General features: G+C 49.2%; 1 protein-coding gene across 6 annotated transcripts in view; it reads left to right on the top strand.

The window, feature by feature from the left end:
- RALY (RALY heterogeneous nuclear ribonucleoprotein) overlaps positions 1–27595 on the top strand; it is a 158247-nt gene that overhangs the window by 111513 nt on the left and 19139 nt on the right. For all 6 annotated transcript variants that reach the window (XM_064521275.1, XM_064521272.1, XM_064521274.1 and 3 more), the window contains one exon: positions 20898–21162. In XM_064521275.1, coding sequence (XP_064377345.1) covers positions 20907–21162 — 256 coding nt within the window. In that variant the 5' untranslated portion in view covers positions 20898–20906. The remainder of the gene's footprint in view (positions 1–20897; positions 21163–27595) is intronic.

The raw sequence follows: 27595 nt of genomic DNA, 5'->3' as shown, positions 1-27595 counted from the left end.
TACCTTTGGGGGAAGAGACTGCTTGATATTTACTTTCCCGTGCTTCTGAAGCACAGGTCAACTGGCCAGGTGGTGCTTTGGAAAATAGCCCCTGAAAAGCCTGAAGGGTAAAACACTGCTGCTTATGAATTCTTCCTGTGGAAAAAAAAAAGTTTGGGGTAATCTGATGTGATAAAAGCTGACCTGAAGCTCCGTAAAGTGCAGGTATCAGAAAGCAAGCCATCTTTTTATCCATCACATCTCTAGTCCAGCTTTGCTCACATTGGATTGATTGCAAAGGATCGCTGGGGGAGAGGGGGGTCAGCTAGAGTAGGATGGGGCCTGCTATGGTTTCACTAGTGGTGTTCTCCTGGCACCTCAAAACATAGCATGGTTGAGGCTGTCCTCAAGTGTCCTTGCACTGAAAGCCCACTGCAGACCCCCAAGGGCAGGCTCTTTCAGTATGTGACCCTTGTGAAGAGTTTCCTGAGGCCACCCTGCCTGCTCCAGAAACCCAAAGAAATTTTGTGCAAGCTCATAGAAATAACCTTCCTCGCACCGGTTGATCTTGCCAACGCCATGTACTCAGGAGGAACCAGTCTTTCCTCCTTCACCTTCTTCCTTAGTGTGGCTTTAAAAGATTAGATTTTTTTTAAGTGAACACTCAAGTTCTTTTCTCTTTTTTCCTGCCAAAATGTTTAGGGTGCATTTGCTGTTCTCCACTGCAAAGGAGCAGGGGGAGAAAGGGGTTTCTTCTGCAAGAAGCAGTTGTTCTCACAAAATCACTGGATACCAGGGAAAACACTGTCTATCAGTGGGTTCGCAATACAGACATTGAATGTGAATAGCAAGTGTTTCCCTTTTGCCATTACCCATTCCATTTGCAAATAAAACAGCTTTCACTTTGACCTATCGAAATTAAAGTCTTGGGGATGGATGGGATTCTGGAAGACACTTAAAGAATAAAATTTCTGTGATTTTTCCATCTCTAGTTAAGTCACTGATGGTATTCTGCAATAGTAAGTTCTCAGGGAATAACTACGTGCTGTAGAGAGGTGTTGACATGTTTCAGGCTCTTCTATGAAACATAAATGCATAAAACCAGAAAGCTTTCTTCTTGCCTTTTTCAGAATCAGACTCTCACAAGACTATCATGAGGGTTCAACTGTGTCGTGGGTGTGGGTGCATTAGTGTGTGTTTGTGTCCACCAAGCAAGTGGTCTTGCCTGTGACACAAGTGACACAAGGTTTGTGTCAACCGGCAAAGTCAAAGATGAAAGGAGTGGCAGAAAGTCTGCCATGTTATACCATGAAGGTTTCATAAACCAGCTCGAATTTCCCATTTAGCTTTGTAAACTTAAGTCCATCAAAGAGTTGGTGCTTGGCTCTGGGCTGTGCTCTGCAGCCTGCCGGCAGAGTGATGGCATGAACTCCATTGTTATTGCAAGGTGCCTGGTGGAGCAGAGCAACACAATTTGCACCCAGCTCATTTAGCATTTCCAGATGAATGCTAACTGATGTGTTAATCGGAGTGTGGTCCAGATGAACCACACCAAAGCGTGGGTCAGTCATCCAGGGGTTATCTGTTAGGATCACCAGCATTTTCCTTAGGGAGTTTTCATGCACCATCAGACTGGAACAAGCCCTAGGTGCTAAGACCAAATCTTCAGCACATGTGGAAAATGCATGGTGCTCTCTGTAGCAAGAGCAATGTGGTGACTGTGTTCCTGGGAGATGAAAATAATGCAGGCAAACTCATCCAAGCAGGGCAGGGGGAACTCAAGGTTATGAAAATGAAATCATTCTTCTCTTGCTTTTCCAATGACTGCTACTGTTAAAATGAGTAATTGTGGAGCAGCCATGTCCAGACAGATCTGTTTCTGCCCAGAGTTCTTGGTGATAGTCAAATATGCCCTGCACAGCAAGGAAAGCAAACAGCAGCTGAAAGTCATGCTGACTCGAGTGAGTCTCCAAAGGTCTGCGGATCAGTGCTGTCCAGCTCTCTGCCAGACAGAGCCCCAAGCAGCCAGTTTTGCTCATAAAAGATCTGCTTTATTGAGGTTTTAGAGAAGGCAGGATGAACGCCTGCCTGCTACTGTGTGTAGTTGTGGAGAGTAAAAGAAAGATAACCGAACTTCTTGGATGAGTATGTCAGCCAGTCACTTCAGGGGACACGAAGGCAGATTGTTGCACAAACCAAGCATGTTAGACCTCTCTGCTGTCTTTATTGGAAGCAGTCAGGTATTGGCCACTGCCAGACGCTGGCCACAGAGCTCCTGACACAGTAGCCTGACCCTTCGCGGCAGCCACAAAATTGCAGTTCACAACTGTGATACCACTTCACTGCTCTGGTGGCACTCCTGCAGGACACATCTGACAGTCTCTGATGGAGCAAAGCTCAGGGAGCATCTCATCCTGTAGATGTCAGTGATGCTGGACTGAGTGATGTTGACTTGGAGGAACTCAGCACTTCCTTCCCCCCTGCCCCGCACCTCTAGTGCGGTGTCCTGGTAAGCTCCATAAGGAATGAGGGGGTCTCGTTCTGACTTAGGCGCTCTGACATTAAGCGATATACTCCATCCAACGTCAGGGGCCCAGCTGCTTGGTCGCCAGCACTGTGTCCACTCCAGCAGTGAGCACTTCTTTACACATATGGAGGGACCCAGCTTGGCCTTGACCCAGGAGCCAGGCAGCAGCACTTGCCTGCTAGCGCTGTATGGATATCCAAGCAGTGCTTCCCTTTTTCTCAAGGCCAGAGAGAGATTTTGTTGCCTGGGAAAATAAGTTTTGCCATTGTGAATACTCCCTCCACCGTGCCCAGGAAATTAAAGCCAAAAATAGGCAGTAAACTTCCATGGGCCATTACCCCTCTCACAGAGGAGGTTAAGTGTGATGAGGGCCAAATTGGCATTAAATGTGATTTAATTGACTCAATAAGCTGTTGTGTTAACAGGAATCTTTACAGCGGTCCCCTTACATCATGCAGACAGTTTGGTAACATCTGTTGCATGCCCTTCCTGGACTCCCCGGACCGTGACTCTGGGAAGAGTAGCATGGTCCTGACTTCCCTGGGATATGTAGGAGCCATACCTGGACTTGGGGCAGAAAGGTGCCAAAGTGGTACAGGGAAGCTGTTCCGCCCTGCATGGCTGCATCTTCTGGGAAGGACAAGGTGAGCAGCCCTTGTTGGTGAGGAGCTGCAGGCCCTTGGAGCAGGGCTCCCACAGAGCCATGGGGTGCTGGGTGCCAGCCTTGGCTCCTGCCCCAACAGGAAAATTTCTCTTGAGCTGTCTGTCTCCATCAGGATGAGATATGGGGAGCAATTACCCATCCTAGAGCAGGGAAAATAGGCCATGAGAGGCTCTGCTAAATGAGTCAAGAAAGGTGGCCCTGTGTTCTACCCCCAGTAAATCCCTTGCAACTTGTGTATCAGCGGTGGCTGCTCTCCCAGCAATCAGGGGTTGCTCCGTCCTTTCCCCTCAGAGGCAGGGCTCAGCATTTTGTGCTGGGGCATGCACACTCGGCATGTTCAGATTCCTCCTCCTTGTGTCCTCTGGACACACAGGTGGGCTTCAGCCAGGCTCGTGCTCCAGGTCCCCTCATACTGCCATGACTGCTCTCACTGCTGGAAAACTACGTGCCACTATTTTTATGGAGAGGTGCAAGCACAGCCCGTGGTAACGGGTATAAAAATACATCAGGCAGCCACAGAGCTATTGGCTTGGGTGCACCTTCCCTGCACAGCATCCCTGGTTTAGGTCCCTTGTAAGGGACTGCGGGGGGTGCTCACAGCCCCAGTCAGACATGGGAAGGGACTGCTTCCCTGGGCTGTAGCACCTTGCACAAGGACAGACACCCCACCGGCTGGGGGCTTGCATCCCCTTAGCCCTCTTGCAAGCCTGTGCCCATCTGTAGTAGAGGATGCCTGTGGGCAGCAGTTTTCCTGCTGCAGCTGATAGATAGCTGCTCTTGGGACCACAGAAGACGTTCGTAAGCATGTCTGTGCAGGCTGCGAGCTGGTCCCCATCCCGGTCCCAGTGAGGGCTTCGTCATTTAAGTGAAACAGGGCAAGGTGAATGTGAGAAGCTGAAGCAGCCTCTGCCCAGCCCACAAAGAAATGGTGGTGGAAATGCTTCCCAGAGCAAGGTGAGCCTGGCTTTCCAGTGCTGGTGGGCCTCCAGGGCAGTGCACCGAGCCCTACCACCTCTTTGGTAGTTCATGTCTGCTCCAGAGTTTACGCTGTGTCGAAGTGGCAGGCAGCACAGCATCACACTTGGCACCAGCTGTATTCTTTGTTACTGTTCTGTCCCATGCAAGCAAGAAAAGTGAGCAAGCTGCTTTTTTGCGTGTGGTTTTTTTATTGTTTTTGACTGGGCTCAGAGCTCTTCCCCTAGGCCTGCCCTGCCCTGTGATGCTGGTCATGTCCCAGTGGCCCTGACCCTCAGATCCTTCAGCCCTTCAGTGCCGTCTTCTGCTCAATACACCACGAACTACTCCACGTCCTCAGAGGAGGGCACGAGGCATAATGAATGTTGATAAACCAGCGTGCGGGAGCCAGTGATGCCCCGCGTGCAGGCAGAGTGTTATTTATTACTGACTCACCCTCAGCCTGATGCTGTGCGCCAGTGAAACCCGCCAGCTCTGACTAATGGTCACAGCAGCTGTGTAGGATATTTGAGTTGCTTTTCCTTTACAGATTCTGTGGGTCCCCAGTAATTGGAACACTGCGACTTCTAACACATAACAGATGATACAGTGGTGGAGGGAATTTGTCATTGCTTCACTTCCCTCCAGTGAGAAGGGCTCATAAGTCACAGCTGACAAATCTTTTAATGACTTTTAAACTTCATTTACAGAAAAGAATGACCATAATCAACAAACAGTGATGGGTTACTAATCTTTCTGTATTATGAAGAAAGGGGCCTGTGTCTTTAACCCCCTCTATGGAAGCTTAGTACTACAGAAGGAAGGGTGATGCTCTCCATGGAGAAGGGATGGCAGAATATGAAGGATGAAACAGCGTACACAGGAAGCTGAGAGAGTCCACGGAGTCCTAAATCATCATACAATCAGGGTATGAAGGAGAGAATCTGCCAATGGCAGGACATTCTTAATGGAGAATTAGAGCAACAGACAGCATACCTTCCTCTCAAGCTTGACCCAAAGTCTGCTCAAGTCTGGGGGGAGATTGCCAGGCCCTCAGACACCTCGGGGCTCCAGGCAGACGGATGCAGATATTGGAGCATGGCACACAGGAGCGCGTTTGCCCTCCTGGAAAGGAGGCCTTCTTGTAATCTGTGCATCTGTGTAGAACCAGAGAAGCAAAGGCCAGTAGGTGGGAAGCAGGATTCATTATTTTTATGGAGAAAAATAATGCACAATAATCCATACTGCCTAACGCCTCCCATCCTGTGCTCTGCCCCATACTATAAGGACAGTCTCCGATGAGCGAGTGCCTGACTCCAGTGGTCCCAGGTGACATTAATTGCCATAGTCTGGGGTGGCGGATCAGCTGTCTCTCTTTGCAGCAACTCATGACAAGCATTTTGGAGGAACAGTCTGGCCTGGCTCCCAGAGAGGACTGGAGCTTCTCCTTTGACCTGTGGATGGCAACTGCATTCATAGTACCTTCCTCAACTTTTGGTTTTGCCAGCTCTCACGGCATTTGATGCTCTGCTAAAATCCCCAGGGGCAGGAAGCATGTGGTCACATGAAATCCCTGTCTTCTGTTCATCCATTGAAAAAAGCAGCCGTAGCCTCCCTGGCTGCAGAGGGAAGACCTGGAGGAATGAGAGTCTTGAAGCCAGCAGCAAAGCTCATGAGACCCAAGGGTGCTAGGCAAGATCCGTGAGGGAAGGTAATATCTCATATCTCAGACAAGCCTGTGAGCACTTAAAGCTGGCTTTAACCTCAGGATGTGCGGCAAAGTGGAATTGTGGCTTTTTGGCCCTTGGGGAGGTGGGGCTGAGCCCATGGCTGGATGTGGCACTGTGGGGAGGCGTAACAGCAGCCCCAAACCCAGCACCTGGGTGTCACTTGCTGTTGTGGCCTCAGGCAAGGTGTCTCTGCTCCAGCCGACCCCCAGCAATGGGGCTTCAGAAGAGAAGAGCCAGGGGAATGAGGTAGCACGAGGAGTCTGGGGTGCAGGGACAGCTGTCCGGCACAGCCACCGGCCGCCACTGCCACCGCAAGCGCAGCACAAACCCAGGGGACGAGCCGGACCAATTTAGCTGGGAACAGCAGGCAGCATTTGCATATTAAAGAAGCCGTAACATTGAGACGCAGCACTTCTACTGGGAAAACAACAACAGAGATGGATGAGGACATGTCCGGCGGTGAGGCGCTCTCCGCAGCTCCCCTCTGGGAGCAGTGTGGCCCTGCCAGGTGACTAAATCATGTGGCGGTGGTGTCAGGCAGCCCGGAGCCCCGGAAGCGGGCTCCCGCGTGCAGCCCTGTTTTCCTCTCCAGTTCGGCATTGCTCTGTGGGCAGGGAGAAGCCCGGGAGAGGGCTCGGAGCTGCTGAGAGCTGATGCCAATGCTTAAAAATCTCTCTCGAGCTGCTCTATTCAAAGCAGGGATGGAGGGAAGGGCCTGGCCCTGTTCCTGGGCTGCGGGCTGTGTCGACATGCAGGCTGGAGCCGCCACAGGAAAGCGCGAACGCCACTGTGAGAGAGAAGGGTTGCACTGAAGCCCCCTGAGGAGGACGCCTCGAGGCTGAGAGACATGGCCGGGACCAAGGCAGGGTCCTTAGGGCAAAGACGGACCAGGGGCGATGGGTGCTCACCTGCCGCGGCAGGGCCCGTTGCAGGCAGCGACACCCTGGCTACCTTTGGCCAGACCTTGGTGCCTACAACACTGGCGGCTGCCCCATTGCGTAGACCATGCGCTGAGCACGGCGGAGTCATTAGATGGAGCTGGCCTGGCCCATCCCAAACACAATTGCCGTCTCACCTATACGCCTGCATTGCCTTCCCATGTAACCAACAGCAACGGGGTGTTCCTGCACCCCTGGGTCTATATGGGGCAGGACATGGTCTACCTAGGGCAACACTGGGGCTTGGGCACGCTGCCGAGTCCACCCTGAGGCATGGCCAGAGAGTTTGAGGCCTCTGCCACAGGTGCCTACGGAGCAGGCATGCGTCATCCTGAGCTACTGCTCCCTCTGGCACCCGAGCCGTGGTCACCCCTCTGGAGCAGAAAGACTCCTCTTTGGGAAGCAAGTCCGAGACTCACGGACCCAGCCAGGTCTTTTGCATGGCCAAGCCAGGAGGCCCTTTCATCATCCGCTCCATTTCCTCACTCCTGCATTTGGGGAGGTAGAAGAACCGACAGCGGAGATGCCAGCTCATTAAAAAGCAACGAAAGTTCCCAGGAAGTTCACTTGCTGAAGACCCCACTTTCCCCATAAATCGTTTGCTGTTAAAACAACATTTGAGCTTGGCGGGGGGGGGGGGGGGGGGGGGGTGTTCATTACAGTCAAGTCAATAGGCAGCTGATGAGAACCTGTCTCCACTCTATGAAAGTGGGAGAGCGGGGAATGGAAAACATCATGTTTTCCTATTAGGATGTGAATGATAAAGAATTAAAGAATAATTCTCAAGAAATTAGTCATGGCCAGCCATTAATGAGCATCTCGGTAACACACTAATGAGCTAGCTTCAGACACCTCTAACAAAAGCCTTTAATTAGATTAATACATGTAGCGTTGTCCATAGCCCGCTAGGTAATCATCAGGTTTTGCACCAATGGGATTACAGATGACATTCTATTTAATTGCTGTTTCCTTTTCATTTTCTTTCTTCTTTTTTTTTTCTTTTAAAGATTCTTTCCTCTAAAGAATTTTTTTCTGTTCTCTAACATAACCTAAATGTTATCCTTGGAATTCTGCATCTGAAAGTGCTGCCAGCCAGGGCTTATCTGATTCCATTGACCTTTAAAATTTATTTTGCTGCTGTCAAAAAGAATGTTAGTCCATTTGCAAGAGATTTCCAAGATGATTAGAAGCAGAGACTCCTGAAAAGTCTACTTGTTGCATATTCTATGATCAAAGGATGATCCTAACTTTTTTTAGGAGAAAAATGCCTTAATTTAAAAAATATTTTAATGGAATAAGCAGGGCTCAGGAAAGATCAGTATGAATGGGTAGTCCATTTGCAGTATCCATGTTCAGTTCGATAGTCAGAGAGCTGCTTTGGAGCTCCCTCTCACAGATCTAACCCCAGAAAATTGATCCACTTAGGCTTCAGAAGATGCCCTAACTCTTGCTCTAACAAAAGCTTGATAATGAGCCCGTATGCTGCAAGGATTCTTCTCATGTTTTAAATGCAGTGTTGTTAGCATGGAAGTTGAAGCCCCTATTTAACCCTGCAAGGCGGATAGCTGCCATAATCCAGCCTCAGTTCTGCTTTGGGGAAAATCCTGTTCAGTGCATTGCAGGCATCCTTTTTTTACCAGGAGTCCAGCTCTTCCAGCACACGAGAGGGGAACTGCAGGGATGGAAAGGCAGGGCTGAGTGTCAGGGAGACTTTGGGTGCTCCTGGCTGTCCCTTTACTCCTGGTAGGAGCCTGGAGCAGCTTTTGTACATCTTGGAGTCCTTGGGACAAAGAGAGACCTTGGCTTTATCAAGCAGATTGGACAATTACAACAGGGCTGTAAAACACTACCTCTGCAGTTGATGTGGATCAGCAGCCTTTGGTGCGAAGGCAGGGCGCTGTGAGCCCACGGGGAGGAGCACGTCTGTTTGCTCCCCAAACTCTTCCTCCTGGGAAAAGGCGCCCTGCTCCACAAGCAGCCGTGACAGCTTCCACGTGGCCACTCACAGTTGAGTGTACCGTTTGCTGTGCAGCATTTGGCCCTCGGGCAGGATGAGGAGCAGTGCTGATGCTAGGGCTGAAGTTTCGCTTGGATCGGATCTCGGCGTTTCAAGCCATAGGTCATCTTTTTTATCACACTTAATGAGAAGAATTTAAGACTATAACTAATAGATCTAATAATAGATTTTTAAGCATTCTATAGACATGAATAATAGGTAGGACAGATGGTTATGAGCCACAGCTATAAACTATTTGCTGACCTGCTAGACTTTGTAGCCACTATACCTTTAACAGCTGATTAAATACTTACTAAAACAGCTATTGGTTATTTATTGTTCCTTTATGAAGTATTTATCAGCTACACTGTAATTTAAATCAGGGCCAGGTTTTCAAAGGGTTGGCAGGATTTCTCCAATTCAAAATGACTTGTTGTTTTAATTAAAAATAAAAAAAGGAATCCGTGATGCTATTTGCATAGTAAGATGGACAGTTGAAGGACAATTATAGAGGAGCTCATTCTGTTAACGCTGCTGAGCACTTCTTTCTGCCGAACACTGCTCTTTGAGCGCAGGCTCTCCATTCGGTGTTCCCTGACCTTGCTCTCGGCTGGCAGCCCCCAGGGTCCTTCAGCAACCACCACCAGCCAGGGCTGGAGCTGAGGATCGATAGAGGCGTCTATCCTGGGACCCTGCAGACACCCCAATACTTACTGGCTCCAGCATTTCAGCAAGATGTGACATTAGCAAGTATGTAATTATTGCAGCGTGCTGCAGCCGGAGCCTGGAGGGCTGTGTGAGAGGATGGACCAATGTAAAAATTTGCAATGCATCAAACTTGCCATGAAATAAAATAGATCAACAGAACAGAGTCAAACTTTCCTGCCAGAGCCCTGCATAACGCAAAGCACGGGATCTTCCTCAAGCTAATGGTGTCAATGCTGATTATTTTCTCACCTCCTGCAGCAAATGCGCTTTAGTGAACCAGACTTGGCTGACGTTTTCTTTCCTTGCTGCCCAATAGCTTTACTTCTTTCTCTCTATTTTACGAGTGCCTAGAATGGGTGCAGCCTCCATCTAAATAGGGATGAAGGAGACCTAGGACAGGAAGCAACTAACTTCCCCTTAACCCACCTGGTAAATGCAGGCCTGTGTGCTTGGCGGAGAGCAGGCAATAAGGGCAGGATAGAAATATTGCTGTGACACTGAGCTCCCCAATAGTTTCCACTGTGCTAGGAAAGGCAGTAATTTCCTGCTGATTGCTGGATGTTACACTGTGGCTGGATGTTCTCCCGCAACCCTGGGTGATGGAGATGCATCACCAAGCATGTCATTACAGGCCAGTACCCTTTCATAGTGGTGCTGTAGCACAATGCTGTTGTCTCAGGTAACACTGAGTCTTTAACACCACTTCATTCTAAGGAAAATATAATGTGCAGGGTGGAAACTGGCCTGAATGCATCCATGCCCCCTCTGACCGAGCCTGCACGCTTGGGAGGAGAAAACAAAGGCCCCAGGCAGATCGTGTTTCTCCAGCAGCAGCCATGAAGTTTCAAAAAGGCCACGAGGCCCCAGGACAGCAGAGGAAGGACAGGTCCCCTTTTGTCTTGGAAATGCTCATGGCGCCTTGCAGCAGCTTTGCAGTGACCTAGCTGAATATCCACGCTTGGAGGCACGGCTGCAGGGGAGCGGGAGCCCCCTCAGCGATGGCCATGGCCACAGCAGAGTGGTCTGGGCTGACCCGTGTGTGAGAAGGAGCCCTGGGAAATGATGAGAAAAATTTGCATACCCTGTGCAAGGAGCTTTTGTTTGATGGCATGGAAAATGAGGCAGCCCAAAACATCACTTGAGAGACCCAAGGACCCGTCCAACTGCTGAGAAAAAGCCAGTCAGCAACAGAAAGCATCCTTCCTTACCTAGCCATGCTTAGGTGCACTTTATGGGGTGAAAAGGATTTGCAAAGGGAACCCACAGCTTCACAGCAAAGTGGTCAGGAACCTAGTCTGCCGAATGGAACTCCACTTTTCCTTCCAGCTTGCTCAGTATAGTGGAGCTTCCCCAGAAGGCAACCCTGCTCTCTCAGAACTAGTTTAATAATTGTGACATCTTTGTTTACTCCTGTCTTTTTTTAATAACTTTCTGGTCCCTTAACAATCTCTCCACGGGACATTTGGGAGAATCAATGCCATTTTCCCCAGAAAACCCCAGGACGAGTTTACTTCCAGTTTATTCTATTTATTGAACCACACAACAGTGAAAAGGGTCATTCCGCTGTCTGGAAGAAAGCCTGAGACCCTCCAGGTTTCTGCAGAGGAACTGTTGGAGACTCAGAAGTTATTAAAAAGATTGCAGGGTTTGTGTTGGTTATTAAACTAATGCTTTGGAACTTGGCGCTGGTGTTTGGGGACTTACTAGCAAATTACTCACAGCTCTCTTGGGAAGAATGATTGGCACCTGAGGTAGCAGGGATTTTAGTTTTAAATGTGTATGCATTTCTGTGTTATTGATGGTGCTGTGGCAGTGCAGTCAGCAAAGTCCCCGTGTCTTGTAGCTGACCATGTTTCTTTTTAGAACTGTTTTTTTTTTTTCCGATAAAAGGATGGTTTTATTCAGAAATCACTCAGAGCCAAGAGCCTGCACGCTGAGTGGCGAGCGGTGCCCAAAGCGAGGCCCTCACTGTGCGACAGCCGCATCAGCTGGTTTGTGCTAGGACAGGTTACAGGCCCAGTTCCTCCCACAAAATCCTATCGCAGTGGCCTAGTGCAAGCAAGTGGCAAGAGGGATGCACAGATGTTTGGGATGAAAGGAGGGAGGTGGTGACACGGTGCAGAATTGGGTTTTATCGTATGCAGGAATGTATGAGATGGATAAAGGGGAGGCAAACCAAGCTGTGCAGTTCAGTCTTTCTTCAGGAAATGAGCAGAGGGGTAGACCTACTAACAGCTTTACGTGCTGTAACCTCCATCACGAGTGCTGGCCTGGGAAGAGATGGCCATACGTGTCTGAACAGCAGCACTTGCAAAATACCGTTTTCTAGGTGCTGTGGGAAGGACCCTAAGGGGGACATCAGGAAACAAGTGAATGAGTCACCGTATTTTGGGCTATACTCATGGGTGCACTGGCAGCCTCATGTCCAGCTGGAGCAGTGCTGGTCCTTGCACAGCTTCTCAGGGTCCATCTGGAGCTGAGCCTTTTCTTGAAATGCCTCCTCTTAAGAGTGGAGCTTCCTGGTGGAAAGGAGTGTCCATGGCTCAGAGATCGAGGTGGCTGTGAAAGTGCAGCACCAGAGGTGGGAAAGACCCACCAATCTCTTGAGTTTTCTTCACTGGTGATGAAAACTGTAATGCTGTCAGACAAAAGTTGCTGGGGCTGGAGAGGGTTAGATGGTCAGTCTAGGGCTCTGCAGATGCTCCCATCACCGCCACCCAGGAGAGCTCTGCCACACACAGATGTTTTTAATCCAGCTCCGTGTGTAAATTCTCCAAGTCACTGAGTTGGGAAAACTTGTTGAACAGAGCCAGGTACAGGATGAAAAAAACATGTTTGCCATTTGTGAACAACCATGATAAGAGGAAAATAACAGCCAGGCCACATGCTGCCTTCACACTGAAATAAAGAGAGCTTTCTGCAAAGAGAAAGTGATGGGGGTTGATGTTTTTTTCTTTTCCTTCTTTGACAGTTCATCACTAAGACTAAGGCCTCTGGGGTTTTCAGACACCTGGCTCTCAATTAAACCGCTAATCTGTGAAGCAAGGCACTTAAAGCAGGAAGGAAAAATAGCTTATCAAGTCAACCAGCTCTGGCCTTAGGCTCTTACTGAATTGAATATCAATATTTTTTAAGGGATTCCTGAACATTAGCGACAGCAGTGACCATGACATTGTTTGCAGCGATGCTGCTCTTGTCTGGAAGAGAGGAGGAGCACCGGTGGGGAAGTGCCGTCGGCAGGGGATGTCGGTGCCCCCCGAGCACCGTGCCCGTGGAGCCGGCGGTGCGTGCAGGCTGCCGCCGCCTTGCCTTGAGCGCAGCAGCATCGTGGGAGAGCTCAAAGTGACGGCTCATTGCCTCTAATCACTTTGGCAACATCCCCAAACCAGAGAGGCACTGGGGCTCCTGGAGTTTTAGGGATACAAAGCTCAATTAGCCTCATGTTATTTTTTTTCTCGGCCCAGCCGTGGCGAGCAAGTTTCCTTACGACAGGCTTAACTGGGCGTTAAATCCACGGGGAGCTGCAGCCCGGGATTGTGTTAGGGCTGGATTGCAGGATGGGGAAGGGAGGGCGGTCAGGGAGCCCTGGCACAGTGCAGTGCCAGGCAGAAAGTCCATCTCGCATTAATGGGTCACCATGGTGTGGCTCACCTTCCAGAGCTCTCAGGGTCCCTGCAAGCATGGAGACCCCAGGACACGGGATACGCACTCTTCCCTAGAGGAGAAAGAGGACCCAGCTGCATCAAGGGGCTCTGTCTTTGAGAAGGAAATGGAAAGACAAGAAATACCTGCAGCCATCAGGAGGAAGGACAGCCTTGTCTGGCAGAGGACATCTCTCCAGTGAGCCGGTTCAGGGACGACAGGGATTGAACACCACTGAGACAGGGTTCCTCCATACCCCTCACCCTGCAGTCCTCTGTGCGCCTCTGCCCATCTCTGCACAGCCAGTGCAAAATGGTGCCAGGCAGTAGTTTATAGGATGGGTTTGTCGCCAAAACTACACAGTACCCTGTTTTACCCAGCCCCACAGGTCTGCTGTTAGCACACATTCACATCCAGGAGTGTGCAGTGGTCTGTATGATGGGCTGGGTGAGAGCTGAGGATTTCACACCGTGGCATGATGCCAGGAGCTGAAGCTTTAAGCAGAAAGGAATTCCCAATGAAATTGCAAGAGCCACCGAGATGCCAGCTCTTCTCAGCACCTCTCAAAACATGGAAATTATTAAGCCTTCCATGAACAAAAATTGCTGTTTTTTTAACCAGCCTTGGCAATGACACAAAGTGGCGCTCACCTGGGACCTTATAGCAGTGTGGTTCCAGACTAACCCCACTAACTCAACTGAGTTACCCCTTATTTATACCAGCCAAGCCCACGTGCTAAATCTGATCTCATATTGCCCAAGCTGATGATGGATGATGCCTGAGTTTAATGCAAGATGTATGAGAATAGGCCACAGTGCTTGTGCCAGTGCTAAATGCAACATGCCATGACATGTTAGCAAATGGGCATTAACAAAAGCATTAAAGAAATTCAGCTGTCCTGCTGGGAATTAAAAAAAAATCTTCACTGTGGTGACAAAATACAGTGCAGATGTTTCCAACATGAACTTCCTTTTAATTCAATATCATCACTCAAGAAAAGTAAATTGACTCTGTTATTAACCATCTCCCATGCAGAAACTTTGTTAACCTGACTATAGAATTTGCAGTTTACGAAGGCCAATAAACACCTGCACATATGCACATGTTAATTTTTTTTCTTCCTCGGATCTCGAGGTGTAGCATGTGAGAAGGCGTTAGCAAGCTTGCCTGGCTGCAGGAGCTGAGAGATGTCACCCACTACATCCTGCTGGGACAGGACGAATTCAATTAACATTGGGATCACAGTGATAGCATTAGGATGAGTACTGGAGTCGATGCTGCAGGGAGGGCACCCAACAGCATGGGTGGGGCGAGCAAGGTGTGCTAGGTGACACCACCACAACTGGTGCTTCCCCTTACTCTTGTTGAGAAAGTGATGAAGGATTTGTCCCAGTGCCACCTGCTCCAGCCCACCGCCTGGGGTCTCAGTGCAAATCCTCCATTATGTCTCTCTGAATCTCTCCCTAGAAAGACTTTCCCATGTTTCAACCATGCCCTGAAGATGCAAACAAGGTGAGGAGGAAGGAGGAAAGGAAGCAAGGAAGAAAGGAAGGAAGGAAAGAGGGGAGGGAGGCAAGGAAAGAGAGAGAGAAAAGAAAGAGAAGGAAGGAAAAGGAAAGAGAAAGAAAAGAGAAAGAAAAAGAAAGAGAAAGGAAAGAAGGAAGGAAGAAAAGAAAAGAAAAGAAAAGAAAAAGAAAGGAAAGAAAGAGAAAGGAAGGAAGGAAAGAAGGAAGGAAGAGAGGAAAAGAAAGAGAAAGAGGAAAGGAAATAGGAAAGGAAAGGAAGAACATGAAAGGAAATGAAAGGAAGGAAGGAAGAAAAAAGTGCATTAACTTCTGAAAATCTCACCATGTTGTTTTGGGAGTTATTTGAGGGTGGCTGATTTCAGGCATGTTCACCACCGGCAGGGACTTGGTGCCAGATGGGTGCAAGGGGGCTTTCAGCTCAGTGGCGGCCCGAGCCATGGCTTTGGCTGCAGGTGGGTCTCTGGACCTCCGTTTCCCTTCCAGAAAGAGATAATCACACTAATCTCTCTTTTATGCTCTTTGAGGTCAACAGAGGAAAGACCCCTTTTATGCTTTCATTTGTCTATGTCCAAGTGACAAGTCTTACTACTAGTTGCATTTTGTCTTTCTTTTTTCCTGTTTCCAACCTAAGCCTAGCTTGTTGCGGTCCTAGGTCAGGTGTTGAAAGGTAAAATAATAGCTGTGAAAATGCGTTCAATGAAGACAGTTGTAGTTATTAGGATACTAATATATAACCAGTGGTATGTGTCTGTGCTGTATATATTTTTCTAATCAGACATATCACCAAGATTTCCTGCTCCAACTCAAGCCAGGACTCTCACTGGCTTTTATATGGCATATCAAAGAGAAGAGTGGTTTGAGAAGACGCTGTACTTTGTAAAAATGTACTGGAGAGCTATACTTTTTCACATGGAAGGAACAATAAGCTGACATGGTTGATACCATGCTGGATTTAATCTGCGTACCGTGTGAAGTGCTCTGCTGGAATGCAATTAGGTGAAGTATGAAATATTAATATGTGATGATTAAAATGTCCTTTTTTTGGTTGTTACAGTAAAGTGTCCACTAAGTGATATGAAGTGAATACTGTGTGTAGGAAAGAACACCGATGAATTGGACAGAAAAAGCAAAGAGACTGTTTTCTCTAGGGAGCAGCAGGGTTGTACGGGGATAGCTGAAAAGTGCTTTGCACAGGCTTTTTGAATACCCATGCCAAGTGTTTCATAAGCTGCTAAACGAGACCCATGCGGGCCACTGTTGTCAATTGGAGGAGGTCCCTGATGGTGCCCCGAATATCACCATAGTGGGAGTGCCAGTGGCTGCTGCTGCTGCCAAAGCCCCGCTCCCGGATGGGTCCTCAGGCTGCAGCTCCTCATCTACCTGGGCAGTGACAGAAATCAGTGGGCAGATGGCTCTCAGAGAGCATCTCATCTGCAGAGACAGTGGGGCCCTGCTGGCCTTCTCCCAAGCCTTTCCAGTCATCTGGCCTGACCTGGTTGCCATCTGGTGCCCGCTGCTCATCTGCCACAGGCACGGCTCGCTCTGCGGTGGGGGCCCGACCCAGGCGGCCCCGGTGCTGAGACCCACCTTTGTGGGCCACATTGGGGCTGGGGGGACGATCAGCACTGGGCAGGCTGACGGCAGCCCTCGGGGAATTTGCCTGTGAGGTTGTGGTCTGGGGGAGCAGGAGCACAGGGGTGACCTCGCCTCTCGGGGCATCTGCATGGAGAAGGGAGTGGGCGCTCCCAGGGCTGCTCTGCTGGGATTTCTGCCACTGCCGCCAGTTCCTCAGCTGTAAAACAGGGATTTCATGGCATAAAAAAGCATTGGGATCCCAAGGTAACAAGTGCAAAGTGAGCACCGTTTCACTGCTGCTCTCACAGCTGAGAGATGGAGAGAGGAGGACGAGGGTGGTTTGAGCGTCTGGTACGTTCTCTGCTCTCAAAGTGAAGGTTCATCTGCTGTCTGAATTACCCACACGAGAAGTGCTTTGCCTTCATACATTTCTTTTATTCTTAAAAGTAAACGTGCAGTGTGGGCCAGATCCATTGACATCAGCAGAGTTGGGTCATGTTGTACCCACTGAGAGGAGCTGGACCATTTAATTTTGGGGGAAAACGCACTGATTTACACCCCACACTCCCTTACTACCATAATCCTCTGGCCAGACCTCTGTTCTCACTCCATGCTCTGTACGCGGGGGCAGCTTAACCCCCATCCCTCCTACACAGGTTTAAGAAGCTCAGCTTGCTGATGTAATTGGTGTTTACAGATGTAAACAGCTGGTAAGAGATTCAAACGTTTGCAGATATCGCTGTTCTTGGCTCGTCAGAATTTGGGAAGCGTCTCAGCTAATAGCAGGCTGAGGTTTCCCAAAGCCGGTACTTGAGATAGCAGCAGTAAAATTTTCGGGGGAGGGGGGTGGTGAAAGGAAGGAGAGGCTGAGAGACAGGATTATATTTGGCGCTACAGCCTGAAAATCAAAATGCCTGTCTTTGCCAGCATAGCCCAGATGAGGGTAGCTAAGGAGATACTATTGTGGGGGAATCAGGCCGGAGACAGAGCAAGCCAGATGTTAACAACATGTCCTAGAGATGCCTAGAGTTTCTGCCATACAGCTGTACCGGTAGGTGCTCTTGATTCCAGGCCAAGCCTTATAGTGGGAGGCAGAATTATCCCTGCCACGCAGACCTGTTTGGTCCTTTCAGCTTCCCACTCCGGATTGCAGCTCTAACCCCAGCACGTACCCAGCTGCATGCTCAGGGATCATGTGCAAGACCACACACAAGACACACAAAATCGGCTGGTGCTTTCCAACTGCACTAATGCCGTGGGCGCCCTGCAGGTCCGGAGGCAACTGGAGCCAGCTCTGCCCACGCCAGCTCCAGCACCAAGGCTGTGAGAGGAGAGCATTCCTCTTGGCTGTGTGCAGCCAGACCAGTTTTGGAAATGGTACAGCCCAATTTGACCCATCTGATTGCTTCCTGTGATAAAGTGGTGAGATCTGTGGATGGAAGAGCAGGGAGGGGGCATATATCTTGACTTCAGGAAGGTTTTTGACATGGTCTCCAAGAGTATCCTGGCATCCATTTCAGGAAGTCACAGTGTGGATGGATGGCCCCCTAGAGCAGTGAAAAACTGGCTGAATGGTTGGGTAGTGGTCGGGTACTCCAAGGGCAGTAGTTATGGGCACATAGTCTACTCAGAAGCCAGATACAAGGAGAGTTCCTCAGAGGATTTGGGGTGGGGGTGAGGAGGGATCCAGCATTGCTAGCAAAAGAGTTTGGGAACTTGAATAAACTCTGGCAGATAAGCAAAGATGAAAAGACTGGGTTTACATAAGCTAACGCGGAAGCGGCTAAGTGGGGCCAAGGGTGTCTATGTAAAATGGTCTCATGTAAAATGGTCTCATGTGGGCTAGAGGTGTCTAGAGACCATATGCTGGGGCACATCCACCCTGAAACAAAAACTACAGGGGCAGTCAGTGTGATCGGGACCTGGAATCTCTAGATGTAAAGTCAGCTGGCAACATCACTGCTCTGCAAAATCACTGAGACTGTGGGACAGGGACAGCCACGTATGCAAAATGGGTCACGTCCAGGGCTACCTTGATACAAGTACCCTAGATACAGTTTGTGGGCCCTCCAAAAGTGCCCCACACTCCCAGCTCGTCCCTGTGCCCCAGCGGTTTAGGAGGGAGATTTCCTGGGGGTCAGCCATCCTGGACCAGCCTCCAGCAGAGCCTTGTGCAGATACTCAGGCTTTCTGAGAAGCAAGTCCTTGAAAGCTCAGGTTGGATATTCGAAATGACTAAACAACTGGTAATCTTCAGCTTGGACTTTTTCTCAGTTTTTCCACCTGTGCAACAGGAATGGAGATCATTTCCTATATGAATCTCTTCCAGACTACCATATGTTCATTAGCAGAACTGTGCTTAGAGGATGGGTCCCCACTGAATAAAGCACTGCAAAAAATATATTAAAAATAGTATTATGTGGGTATTATTATATAGGTTGGGATTTCAAGCAACCTGAAGAAGTTAGGCACCCATTTGCCAAGGATTTGAGGATTCAATTCACCTTAGGTTACTTCAAAAATCTTATCCTTCAGTTATTTTTTACAATGTTTTTAAGAACACTCTCTCTGTCAGAAACTGTTTTAGAAAGAATAAAATAAAAATATCTGGCTATTTTCATCTGTAGGAGTGAAAAGAAAAATGTAACAAACCAGACTCAGACAACGTCTAACTTTTTTCAAATCGAATTTAGCAGGAAGATTGTGTCCAGTTTCAGTGGCAGGCTAATAGAATCATAGAGGCTAGAGATGGATAAGATTTATTGTGCCATTGCATCCTGCCCCTGCTCCTTGTGGAGGATCATCCTCGCCATATATTTCCAGTGCTCTGTATAGTCTGGCTTTAAAAGATTAAAGGAACCAAGTGTCCAGTTCTTTGTGCTCTGAAAATTAAAAAGGCCGGGATCTGGCAGTCGCAGCTTGTCTGTTTGGAGCTCACTGATTGCAATCAGTGTTAAAACTCTCCATATCTCCCCAGGTCGGGTTGCAAATGCCATCTGCATGTGGGGCTTGATGAGACTCCTCTGCTGTCTCTTTACCTCTGTGCTGGACTGACATTTCAAATCCTGGAGATACAGAGCTAGCAGCGGCGAGCCCTAAAACATTGATGCTTGTCAGTATACAGAGAAGCACCCTCAGGCAAAAATTGGACTATGCAAAGAACCAGCCAGCCTGGGCACCCCTACGGGCTGGTAGCTAAGCAATAGCCTTCAGAAGGATATCCATCCCCTGAGGAGCCAAGGAGGCTCTCCCGGCAAAGGGGTGAGCTAGATATTAATGAACTTTTCTCCCCTCAAACAACTTTAGGGGAAGAGAGGCACAGCCAGAGAGTTTTCACGTCCTGTGGGGGAAGCCCTGTGCAGGAGAAGGACTTCGGTTCTTTAAAGGTCTCAGGTGCAACCCCAAAGAGCACAGCAGAAAATATTACTGTTTTTCCCTGGCCTGCATCTGTCTAGTGACGGCTGGAGGAAGGAGGAACTGTGAGCTTTGGGCTCGGCAAGGCCATGGGCAGCTGTACGGCTGGGCTGCGGGCAAGCAGAGCCCAACGGGATGTGGGGATGAGCCAGGGCGAGCATGACCTCTGCGGGAGCTGCACTGATGCAGCCCAGGCAGCACTGCTACCAGCCCTGCTTCGGGCAGAGCTGCTGAAAATACCTGCTGCAGGTCTGAGCTGACTTTTCCCAGGGAAATATCATGCAGTGCACAATAAAGTGATCCCAAAACATCCCCTGTGCTTCTGGAAAGAGGGAGAGAAATCAAACTGGTATCTTTGGATAGCTGTAATTTTTGCTGCAGCCATGATAGCCGACAGCCTGATAGACAGCAAGGCTAGATTTAATTTCACACAATTACCACCTCTGTCCCTTCCCATCCCTCGTCTTCGGAGGTGAAGCAAGAATCACACCTTATGGCTCTGGAAAATGGATCATAGTGGCTCGCTACCGCACCTCTGGCTGACAGCCTGGAGATTCTCAAGCTAACAGTGACACCTCCTGTTTGTACAAAATTCAGCTAGGAGCCAGCTCGGCCAGGCCTGGGTGGAAATGCGAGAGCAAGCAGGAAGCAGTACAAACATCAGGCAGCCTCCCTCTGCACGCAGGGTACTTCGCTACCTGACTCTCATTTGCATCCAGGAAAAAATCAAGCCCTCTTCCAGCTGCAAGTGCAGAGCCGCAGGGACAAGCCCATGCTTGTGTCCAGTGAGAGCTGACCTGTGCTGAGAGGTGCTTAGGAGTGAAAAGCCCAGAGAGATGAGCATGGACTAAGGTGCTGCACAGAAACTGCTTTAAAAAAAAAGTGGTTCTTGAATTAATTATAGACTGGTAAAAGTTTTCCTTTAATTGTATTAAAGCTTTTATTTAGAAGTAAAATTGATTTAAATAGCATTTTGCTCTCCAAGAGCAACTGGATTACACCCAGAGCATCAGAGAACCTGATGAATACAGCATTTCTGGCAAGTTGTGCCCTGGCTAGGAGAAAGTTCCCTCCCCAACACATACAGGCTCTCCAGAGATGGGATACCCCAGCTGCAACTGGCTAAGTTGAGGGGTTGGTTCTCTTGCTCCAGGCTTGCTGGGAGTGACCATCTCTCCATCCCTTTTTGTAAGACTGGTAATTCCCTTGTGCAGTTTCCTGACTCTCTCAACTTTTTCATTCAGGTGTTCAAGATGTCATTGAAGGTGCAGACAAGTAACATCACAAACAAGAATGACCCTAAGTCCATCAACTCCAGAGTCTTCATTGGCAACCTCAACACAGCTGTGGTTAAGAAGTCGGATGTGGAGACCATTTTCTCCAAGTACGGCCGAGTGGTGGGCTGCTCCGTTCACAAGGGCTATGCCTTCGTACAGTACTCCAACGAGAGGCATGCACGTGCCGCTGTCCTGGGCGAGAATGGGCGCGTGCTTGCTGGCCAGACCCTGGGTAAGTCTTTCCGCTAGCCATTTTAGGTGTCGAGCAGCAAGGGCTGGCTGCTCCCCAAGGGTCATGGAACTGGGAGCCAGAAGCTCAGTGTGATAACATGGCCAGGATGGCAGAAGCCTCACCAGCCAGGACCCTATCCCATAGCCCCCAAATGAGGCAAGCAGGGCAGACCCAAAGATGGTAACTAGGTTCAACCAAGAGCCCAGATCATCAGGCAAGTCCATGGTGATGAGGCAGATCTGCAGTGAAGCGGGAAGTCCATCCTCAGATCAGAGTCAGACACAGTCCAGTGATCTCTGAGCAGGTCCATAGTGCCAACACAGGTCTGAGGTCAAACCAGGAAGTCAGTCTGCAGGTCAGGGTCTGGATCTGGATCTGAAAGAGGGTCCATGGCTGGGCATGGGTACAGGTGATAGGTACAACAGAGCTGGAGATCAGCACTCCTGCAGCATAGCTTAGGCAAGGGCTGAGTGCCCAGGCCAGAGCTTAAATGGGGCTCCTGGGCCTGTGGGCAGGGATCCCAGGTAACACTGGTCACAGGCAGTAAGGACCATTAGTGCCCTGACATTAGGCCCCCAAAACTCACATTATGGACTGTGATTGTAGGAGTTAAAACAGAGTCCAGAATGATCCCATTTTCTTGTCCTTAGAGCTTTGCTCTGGTAGGGATGGAAAAGGCTGGGAAAAAACATTTCCTGGTTCCCTTTCTGGACAAGGCCATGAGTTTCTGAGGTTTGGGGTCCCTTGGGCACACTCATTTGCTTAGTTATTGATCTTGTTGCTCCTGATGTGGTCTTAGCCTCTGCATTACATACCAGCATAAACAATCTATCAGGGAGTTTGCATGGGGAAAAACAGATGTGCCTAAATTAACTATGTGTCATTAGTATTCATGCATGTTAACTACAATAGCTGGATTATGGCATTTAAAAGTCACTGGAGCTTGAAGATATGTTAATATTATTGATATTATTGCAACTCTAAAGGCCCCACTGCATTTTGGTCCCCTTTAAACTCTGCACATGTGTAACAAGAGGTGTTCACTGCTATGAATCTTAGAGTCTAAACAGCAAAGAGCAGGACGGCTTCTAGTCTTCCATGCTTCTCCTTTCTGCTTCTAGTCATAGAAGAGATCATGAGGATAGCCTGAGAAGAGAGCCTTGATTTCTTTTTTCCCATGCCAGTGCCCTGCAGGGTGGACCACAGCGCTGTTTGGACTTTGTAGAGGCAGTGGGAGCTTAAGGTAAAAATCCTGCATTGAAGATACTGTCAGGACCTGATGTTGTACCCTTCATTTCAAGGTGCCTGGACTAAAATGACAGCAGCTCACCACCTGTAGGGCTTCCCCTAGCACTAGAAGTTAGACTTCATCTCATCTTTTTTTCACCATTCAAAAATCCAGTGTCCAGTTATGACTGATCACCTAGACATCCTCTATAGTCAGCAGAGCTGGGCAACTCTGGGAGTGAGTGCTCAGCTTGGGATGGAGGTGCCCACCTTACCTGTTACCTGTCAAGAGAGGCTGTAGTCTAACTCAGCGTACCTCTGACTAACTTTACTCAACTGATGTTAAATGAGATGATTTCCTCCCCCTCTCTCCAGATACGTGAAAGTCTCTGGTCTACCATTGCTGTGTGATAAAAAATAACAAACAAAAGCACCCCAGCTGCTCCCAGCTGCATCCTTATTTTGCAGATTGCTCTGAAGGGTCACACGCTGAGAAGCTCTTGTCACCAGCTCTAAGCTGAGAATTGGAATTGAAGACAGCATTTGTAATGAAAAATTGTTATTTCTGAGCCTGCTGCAGGCAGTGGTCATTGGACACCCAGGGAAGAGATTTGAAGCCCATCCCACTCTGCTTCTGGCACAACACTGAAATAACAAGTTGAATGCTAGATCTGGTCTCTAAGACAGTATGCTGTTTCCATCGATGGTTTATTCAAACACCAGAAACTCTTTTACACTTCTCTTCCCTTCAGCACAAAGCAAAGTTGAAGGCAAAGGGTGAATTGCATTGTGCCAGTGTTACTTCCAGTCCAGATGTTGCCCACATGTTCACAGAGTCCATAGACATGATGAACAAGGCCTTGGGGAAGAAAGGCGCTCATGCGGACACTGCAGTAAGATACTACAGATTAAACTAAGAAACAGGCAACACTTGCCCACTTTGCTGAAAAGAGATGGCTACAAAAGGGTATGTCGGTAGGAACCTCGGATACTCTGCTCAGTGCTGTGCCCAAAGGTCTGGTTTGCCGACAAAGTCAAGGGGACCATTTGTGGCTGTGAGTCCTGCGCACATACTGGAGGAGGTGCAAATGCAGCTCCCTTTCATCTACCTGCTTTTCATGAACCAGTCCTGCCACAGAAGACCTCAGCAGGCTTTTCTGTGCAATTGGTGACACAAGGGCTAGAAAAAACACTGGCATGTTCCCCTTACAGGAGAATCCATCAGAGAGGGGGAGATGGAAATCCCATACAAGGTGGTTAGAAAACATCTTTGCACAAAACAAGCAGTCAGGGAACTGCTTGGTGGAAGCCGCTGCCAAAAGGGAAGGTCACAGCCATGCAGGCTGTGCTGATGGGGAGAGGAAGGGTGGGATCAGACAAGCAGGGGATGTGTTAGACACACTGCTGAAGAGGCTATGCCTGTTCAAAGACAGTTCAGGGAGGTGGGGGACGCTAAGCTGATGGCATAACTTCCCTCCCCAGGCAGGCAGTGAGGAAGTAGCCTGCTTTCTGCCCTGGCAGGAATGTTTTCATCTTCAACTTAGAACCTGCAGGTACAATCAAAAATGTCAAGCTTCCAAAACAGGTTCTGAATATGAGTCTCATCTGCAGGTTGCAAATATTTGATCTTCTAGGCTCCCTGGAAGTGCCAGCCAGAGCAAACAGCCATTTCCAGCTCCATCCAGTAACTTAAGCAGAGCAGGATGCAACCACGTATTCCTTTGGAATAGCAGCAAGCCATCACTCCTTCAGGCGAACAGCTGCACTCAGTGTGGCAGGGCTAGCAGGAGCTTCTTGGGAATCACCATCCGCACAGCACTAATGCACAGCTCATCTGTTGAGGCGTGCAGAGCTCGTGCAGGCTCTGTGGGGCAGCATGGCTCCAGGCAGTGCCTGGTGTAGGGACAAAGCACCCCCAACCTGGTGAGGGGCAGTTGTTTGCGATAGTGCAAGGTAGCCTGTTCCCCAGTGCCACCAGGAGGTCGCTAAGCAAGAGCGCATCCCTCTCCAAATCCAGAACCACTCCTGCCCATCAACCACTCGCTATAATGACTCAGTTGTAGCACCCCTGCATGGCACAGTTTGAACAAAATAGCTCCTCCTGGGAAGGCAGGCTCTTTCCTGCTTCAGTTGTTCAGGGAATGAGAATTTACACCAAAGTTTAAGAATTGCTTAAGAAAAGCTTCAAAGCTGTGCGTGTCACGTCAGTGCTGTGCCTGTCACTCTTGCCTGAGCTACCATGTAATCTGCAGAGTGCTTGTCTTCCCCAGCATCCTTCAAGGCTCTTGCAACTCCTTTCAATAGATCTGATTTCCGAAAAGCAGGGCCTTGCAGAAACCCTTATCTAAATAATTCCAGCTCTCAGTGGCACTTGCCCACTCCAGTAATACAGCTGGCGATGCTGCCATGATAGATACCTACACCAGCCTCGTGGTGGCATGAGGATTCAGCCTTCTGTCTGCCCCCACGAGTAAATGATGATTTGCAAGCAGCATTTTGCAATACGTACCAGAACAAATGAGCAAAGCAGCAGGTTGTGTTTCTAGCCGGCATCTCCCAGCTAAGGTCAGCTCTCAAGTTAGGTGGTCTAATATTGTTTCTTCCATCTTTTCTTTTTTCTTCTTCTTTCTTTATCACCAGGTAGGCAAACAGCTGGACTTGCTTTTTAACTGATCAGCAAGCTACTAAATGCTTTGTGAAAAGAATGTGTTTGAAGCCATAGCTGTAGCACATCTTGTGCTGGGACACAATCTGCTTTGCAAGGTATAGCTAGCGCTGGCTACTCCTCTGCTTTCTCCAGAGGCTCCCAGATACACCAGACATTGCAGGAGGCTTCCAGCGCTCTTCACTGGTAGCTAGATCAAACCAGTAACCTGGCCCTGCCGCCTCTGCTAGACAATGGGGATCTTCCTGATTTCATGTGGGCAAAGGTGCCTGGACAAGAGGGACAGATACTGCCATGGGGTGGGCAGATGGATTCAGTGACAGCTACAGAGGGGACAGATGAAGAGGGGTTGATGGAGCACAGTGATGCAGAGGAGGGAGCCAGACTGGGAATGAGATGCAAAATCTATTCAGGCTGATATGCGTGCTGAGCTCTTGTCTCCCCTTATTCAGTATCAAGGGAATCCTGAGGGAATCTAACTGCTCATCCCTGCTATAGGTTGAAAGTACAGATTTCTGGTCTGACTGTGTGCACCAATGAAGGCTCTGCTGTGCTATTTCTAGCAGTGCATACCAGCAAATTGAGCTTATTGGTGTCGTTATCCCACATTGGGCTTTCATTGCATCTCCCTTGAAGGGTGTTAATCAGCATGGTGCTGCCATTAGCTCTCCATTTTGCAAGAAAAGTGACTGGCAGCTTGTGAGATGCCCCTGAAAGCCAAAAGGATTCACAACAGCAAAACCGGAGCTGAACAAGGATGTGTTCTGGAGTGCACCAAGGAAGAGTTTGCTTCCTTCTTCCCTTGCAGCAGATGGCCATTGCCAAAAGCATTGCAGACTCAGAAAGGCACTCGCATGCTTAATAGACACACTGGCAGCAGTTGTCTACAGACCTGCCCTGTCCCATAGCCGTGCATGTCCGTGCTACCCCTCAGGCCAAACACTTCTTCCCTTTAGCAGTTGAGAATGGGAGGATGGAGGGTGAATGGCAGCAAAGAATTCAGTCAGTCTGGTCCAAATGTGCATCCCCAGCTGGCGTAGCAGCACACAGTGTGGCCACCACCAACGATTCATCCCGTGCTCACGAGGAACACGTTGCCAGAGCATCGCAATACGTGCACGTGGGCTTGTGCCTAGGACTTGTGCTTGGCAGCAGGACGGAAGCATGGTCATTAAGCAAATAAATACAGTACATTTCCATCTCCGTGGGCAAAATGGTAGTGCATGCTCTGCATAGCTGTCCTGCTACTCTCCTTTCCTGTCCCAGACAGAAGAAACCCTCAGGGCCTAAGGCTAAGGGCATACTAATGTCTGAGTGACAGCCTGATATCACACTCACTGCACAAGCTTATAAATAGGATAAGCTCCAAATTCAGCAAAATGGTATCTCTTGGTGGAGTAAGGAACCTCTAGGCTCTAAAGAGGAATCAGAGGAATGCCGCAGGAAGACATTCGGGCAGCAGGAGCCTGTTTGTGCTCCAGGAGCTCAGTGTATGCACCTCCCCGGCCATCACCAGCACTCGTGCACGGCTCTTGGTGTGTACCTCCAGAGCCACATCCCACGTGTCCAGCCTGTGCACCAGCTCAGGTTGTCCTAGCAGTGCTGCAGCTTCCTTAAGCTCCCAAAGCTTTTTTTGTTAATATTAAAGTCGGCATCTGATTTGTTTCAGCTCAGTTTGCAAGCTCTTTATTTCAATGGTGAGCAGACCAGCCCATCCCCATGTTTCTTCGTAAAGGCCATTGCTCCCTTCGTGCAGCTTGAAAACAGTAGTAATTAATAAGATTAGGACTTAAACCTGTTGAACCTGCCTTTCATGGCAAATCCTGCAGGTCCTGAAGAGGTAAGAGCTTAAATACTCCAGCTGGCAGTCACAGATCCACAAACCCTGAGCCCAGAATGGAGAACCTCAAATCCACCTGTGTGTTAGAGGCTGAAGCTCACTGCACAGCCAGCTTAGCAGAAGGACCTGCAGCAGCACTGCAGGGCAGCCCATGCCCAGCCCTATGCAAAAGGTACTTTTAAGGCTGCCTGAGGAAATCCCATCCAATGCAGCTCAGATCTGCCATGTCCACTGGTATGACATTTATTTACATGGAAAAGGACTGAAGAGCAGAAGTCTGGGGATGATCAGAGAAGCCGGGTGGGACTTGCTCGCTCCCCGGCCAAGAAGCTAGGAGGGAGTGAGGCCTCGTGCCCCTCCGCTCATCTCTGCGTGGTTCTGGGGGCACGCTCCACGTTTGCTTGCCAGGCTCTCTGCAGACATCATTAAATTGGCCATACCACTTTATTCTCACATCAAAAGCATGTTTGGCACCACGGCTGCAGAGACAATTTCCTCTGCAGATTAGAATAGCTCACTCCCACCTTTCCTAGTACAAGATCTGCCTCCAAGATCAATTGGGGTGACTGCAGGCGTGTGTCTGCACCCTGTGCAGCTTTTAACGCAGCCCAACCTGCAGTGATGCCCAGGCGGCTTATGCATAAAATTCATTTTATTCTGGAAGGAACAAGGGATAAATTGTAACTACCAGTTAGCAGCAT

The sequence above is a fragment of the Dromaius novaehollandiae genome, chromosome 16 (genome assembly GCF_036370855.1).
Source record: "Dromaius novaehollandiae isolate bDroNov1 chromosome 16, bDroNov1.hap1, whole genome shotgun sequence".
Lineage (NCBI taxonomy): Eukaryota > Metazoa > Chordata > Aves > Casuariiformes > Dromaiidae > Dromaius > Dromaius novaehollandiae.
The sequence above is the reverse complement of the archived record's forward strand: the minus strand, read 5'-3'. Positions and strand labels throughout refer to the sequence as shown.